Source organism: Danaus plexippus, chromosome 24, assembly GCF_018135715.1.
Source record: "Danaus plexippus chromosome 24, MEX_DaPlex, whole genome shotgun sequence".
Lineage (NCBI taxonomy): Eukaryota > Metazoa > Arthropoda > Insecta > Lepidoptera > Nymphalidae > Danaus > Danaus plexippus.
In genome coordinates this window covers 5039616-5044531 of record NC_083552.1, presented here as the reverse complement: position 1 = coordinate 5044531, position 4916 = coordinate 5039616, and the positions used below count along the sequence as shown (strand labels likewise).

The window sequence follows — 4916 nt, the reverse complement described above, 5'->3', positions numbered from 1 at the left end:
TCAGCACCTCATCCCTCTTGTCACTTTTTGAAAATTCTTCAAAAACTTTAAGCTCAAGGCTTTCAAGGCCGCGACGTAGTAAAATAATTTCATACAATATTTTACAGCTTTACACAGGACATAACAATTGCAGTTTGCTTCGACAATTTTATGATTGAACTTTTCTAGTGCTCCGATTAAAGAGTCCATGACAGACTGTTATGTTTCATCAGGTTCTTCATAAAAATCTACACTAGTAGTAAACTACACCGTTTCTGTCTTCAAGTAATGTGGTCTACAGATAATAACTTGTCCACTCGATAAACGATATTTGTTTTCACTTTTCCAGAATAGGATACTGATAACAACAAAACCTTATAAAACAATTTAGGTTTTGGCCTCGAACTGCACTTAAAATGTCCGTTATTTTGTTTGATCGTATTGTGGAGATTCTAGTAAAATTTATTACGAAACAGTAAATAAAATCCTTTGAAGTATTGAGCTGGTGATCATTTTTTTCAGCTAACCAAATGATTTTAATATTTTCACTTTAAATATTAGCAAGACCAAATTTAAGGCATCTGGTTTTCAGATACTAGATTATACATGTACAAAAAAAAACCCTAAACGGTATGTGGCGGACTGCTATATTATTTCTTTTATTATTTTTTTTAATAAGTATATTACAATGGAAAATATTATAAACCTAGGTTCAAGCATATTAACTGTCTTTAGAGACATTTCTCATGAATATAAAATTGAATAATAAATAACAAAAAAAAAATTAATTTTCAAAAGTCATTGTTTCAACTTCATTAAATAAACAGTTAATATTTATTTAATATACTAATTTATTAAATCATATAAGGAGGTCAGGTTATCGAACAGCAAGGGACCGGTTGTAAAGGCGGACACTCAAAACTCACTATCACAATGAGTATCGATTTTTGGAGACGTATGTTGTAGAAACAAAGTCAATTTCATTTTTGTTTATTTAATAATAAAATTTATTACAATTTTATGTACGGATTTAAATATGGTCGTCTCAAAACAGTCTTCTATGAAATTTCAAGATTAATCGAAGTTTGGATTTCCCCGAAATAGAGATGTCTACAAAAGGAATAAAGTAACTGACGAACACACTGTTTTTAAATTTCTAATTACATCAGACAGGTTACAATGTTTGAAAAACAGATGTCGCTAAACTGGAAGGTGTAAGGAACAATAAACGTTAAAGATAAATGTTTATATAATAACATGTGTGTGGTACATTTTATATACGCAAAGAAAGGTTATCTACAGGGCCGGTACCCAAGAGATCTATTTAACTTAATAAAAAAAACATTTTGTCAATATCTTAGGTCTGTTTGTTTGTTGCAATATAATTCTGTCACACAGTGGCGTAACTTTTCAAACTTGCCAGTAATGTTATTACACTTTATAGTTCCACATAAGTCGCCATATTTGCCACCCCGCAAATATTCAGTCCTCTTCTTATCCTTAAAAAAAGTTTATTGGTTGTGTTGGTCATTTATTAATTATTTTTACTCTACTACTATCTTTACGTTCAAAGCAAACAGTCACCTCATGTATCCGTTTTCCCCCCACTGCTCTCCCCACCAGTTAAGTAGTATCCAATAGTCTGGCGTGTATCCCACTAGCAACATGGCGTGGTTGAGGTGCCAGGAGACGCAGAATGGATCATCGTATATGCCACTTCTGAATATCATAAGAACTTATTTAATTTTTTATACCACAAGTAACAGGAACTTCTCCTATCAATGTGAATTTTAATCATCGGCTTGTCTTTGTAATAAACTAATCATGTTAAGTTTGTCTAACTTTAAAACGGTTTTGTTTGTGAGTTTTCTATCATCTCAACATTCTTGGAAGCTTAAAGAGAATTAAACAGTATCAATAGTTTTTGTATAATTTTCTAATGTTCACATTTTCTAATGTTAGACATAAACACATTGGCTCGGGACACACCACCACCCACCAGGGAGGCCCAGGTGTCTCAAAATGAGAGTAAGACGCAAATCACCTAAAATAAATGTTTTATTAATCCAGTTTAAGAAAAATATCATCAGAATCCATTTAGTAGTTTCTTGGTGTTAGTTCTCTGTATCCCTCAATATTAATTAAAAATACTGAAAAATTTAAGGATTTTATATAAAAACACTATACTCTATGATAAACTAAGGGTAAGTTCATCACACGAGAAAAATATACTATTTTTTACATTCGTTATCATCTCTATCATTTATCAACACACATGCTAAAACAAATTAGTCATTTATAATAAAAGTGTATAAATTAATTTTAGCAAGTTTTGTTAAAGTTGGTATACCTTTGATCTGGAATGAATATGAGTTTTAATCGGAGCTCAGTCCCGCCCCCCTTACCTGTATAACTGGAAGGTGAACGGCGCTGCATTGACGGCGACGGCTAGTGGTCCGAGCGTGGCCAGTGCTCGCTCCATGGCTGCTTCGTCTCCCGGAGGGAGGGAGGACCAGCGCCGGACGCGGGCCGACACGGACTCACTGTTGTAATGACAAGCGCCTCTCTACCGCACATACATACATTACATGTGTTTAAATAACAAATAAATTGTACTTGAGTGTTATTGTTTCTGACGTTAAGTGGAAATGTAGCCGTGGCTGGTGGGCATACCATCTCAAGAAAAGTAAATTTTCACCATTTTTATAGTGCGTGTGGCACAAATATTAAATATAATGTTTTTCGATTATTCTACGCGTATTTTATTATTTTAAAAACCACATACTCCCGACCCTTCGTATTTCGTATCACGGACAGACGAGATGTGAATGAAAGGCACAAATATTATACGTAGGAAGAGTATATTTGTAAAGTCCTTTGGAAGCTATCAGGAAACTCTTTTAAATAAAAGATAAATCCTACCCATACACTTTTACAAAGAAAATACTAAATGGAATTAAGGATGTAAAAACTCTTAGTTGTACGCTCGTGGCGTAATGTGAAAACAAAACAAAGGAAAACATTTATGACTTGGACCGATATTCTAGTTCTTGTGCCAATGATTCTCGTAAGACCTCATAATAGACTAAATATCCTCAAATAATAAAAGTTTACCTTAACCTCCCGACGTGCTTAATAAGTAGGCTAGAAGGATGGATTAAATATTAAAGTGGTCTTTATAAAACTTGAATATACCTATAAGAAGTGACGACACGAAGAAGCATCACATATATCAAAGTCTTCACTTACTTGACCGATGTAAGGGTAATATGTCTCCCTGATGAGACCATCCCTCGCCACGTACCTCAGAGCCGCTTGTAAGGAACCTCCGTCGCAGCCGAAGTTGCCATCCTTAAAACTACAATCCACTATCTGCTGCGGGCTGGAAAATTATGTAACCACCTCACTTTATAAGGAAAATAACACGAAAACAATCCACCGGCCTTGTAACAAGCAGTTACTGTACAATAACCTCAACTCCCTCCAGTCTCCGTGTCGCTTGTAGACTTGAGCCTGAACAGCGTGTGTGATGGCGAAGGCGTAGCACGCTCCACAGTGGAACTGCTCCTCCAAACGAGGACGGAAACCCTTCTCCCGCCAGTCCACCTGATCGAGTTATTGTTATTACTCGTGCTTAAGTTATGAACTAACTTCAGATGAAATTATGAAAGAAAAATGTTAATTACATTAGGACGAGCTAAATACGTAGGAAAAAAACAAAACAACATTTTTGGGGCTCAATGTGTTTAGAAAAACTGAATAAATGACTATAAAATTTAAAAGTTAATATATATGTTTTAAATATCAATATATTTTTCGATTGTGTATATAATAGTATGTAGTTGTAAGAGTAACCCTCTCTGGCAGTCGGGTGTCAAAGGTGTTCCGGTAGGTCGTCCTGCGGCGGTCCTCTGCCGGGTCGAACAGGGGTAAGGTTCTGATCAGTTTCAACAACTGCTTGATGTAACTAAATATGGACTGAAATACAAGTAATATTATGTTATGTTATACCGATTTTATTTTAAACACCACAATCCATGTAATATTACAAATCAATAAATCCTTCCAACAAATTTACAACGCTAATGTACCGCTGCTCTTACAAAAGTCACGACTGTCTCATGTGTCCACAGCTTTTAACATTACCTGTTCGTAGTTTGCCTCTCGTAATGAATATATTCCCTCACCCAGTCCCCGAAGTGGTTCAGGTGCAGTGTGTACGCCTGTTTGCCGGCGAGGTACTCCTGGTTGTGACCCGCCACCCTCTTCATATTGCTTCTCCAAGTCGATAACGCTGACCTCTCGTGAAACCTGCTCTGATACTTTTTATTGTATTTCGTCTGTAAGATATTAAACTTTAGTACCTCTCTCTCCGTTAAAGCACACTGTTTGTTTGCTTCTGTATATAATAATATACAATATTAATATTAATGTTCTAACTCACTTTATACTCCTCCCAGTGTACGTCCAGCAAATTTTCAGGAACTCGAACAATATAATCCTTTCTATATTTGCATTTCTCTCGACTTCTTTGCACTCCACTTTCATTGAACGGCGACAGATAATCTCTAGTTCTGGCAGTTTTTTTAAACAGCGGTAAAGAAGTCATTTTAAAAGTTTCTGTATTCGAGTATTGTTCTTCCAAATCTGGAGCTAAGCAACGTTTTATTAATTTATTTCTATTTAGATGACATCTCGGTTTAAACATGGTTTCGTTTAACGGAAAATGTCCGTTTACAAGTGAAATGAACACTAGGAATATAAACATGTTCAGATTAATTAATTATAAACAATTATAGAATAACAGCGTCCGAGTTGTCGCTGAGAAATCCGAGAGTAGTATAATAAGAACTGTTTAGATTAAGACATTTTAAGATTCAGTGAATTCTCTACCTTATTACTGCAATAATATTGAGTAAAATCATTATCATGGTATA

At 35.1% G+C, this 4916-nt stretch overlaps 1 protein-coding gene across 1 annotated transcript; it reads right to left on the bottom strand.

Moving 5' to 3' along the window:
• Positions 1-898: 898 nt before the first annotated feature.
• Positions 899-4916, bottom strand: LOC116775958 (procathepsin L-like). The gene is made up of 8 exons (XM_032669027.2): positions 4424-4916; positions 4167-4319; positions 3835-3957; positions 3452-3585; positions 3229-3361; positions 2385-2545; positions 1564-1698; positions 899-1478 (listed from the first exon to the last, which is right to left on the bottom strand). Exons 1-8 carry the CDS (start codon positions 4745-4747, stop codon positions 1418-1420), a joined length of 1224 nt encoding a protein of 407 aa, XP_032524918.2. The 5' UTR covers positions 4748-4916; the 3' UTR covers positions 899-1417.

Bases quoted from the DNA above. Each gene is read 5' to 3' on its own strand.
- LOC116775958 (XM_032669027.2), bottom strand. From the start codon at position 4,747: ATGTTTATATTCCTAGTGTTCATTTCACTTGTAAACGGACATTTTCCG. The intron at 3,362-3,451 runs GTTATTGTACAG...ATAATTTTCCAG, and splicing joins GGAGACTGGAGGGAGTTGAG to CCCGCAGCAGATAGTGGATT. The intron at 1,699-2,384 runs GTAAGGGGGGCG...TATGATATTCAG, and splicing joins TTCACCTTCCAGTTATACAG to AAGTGGCATATACGATGATC.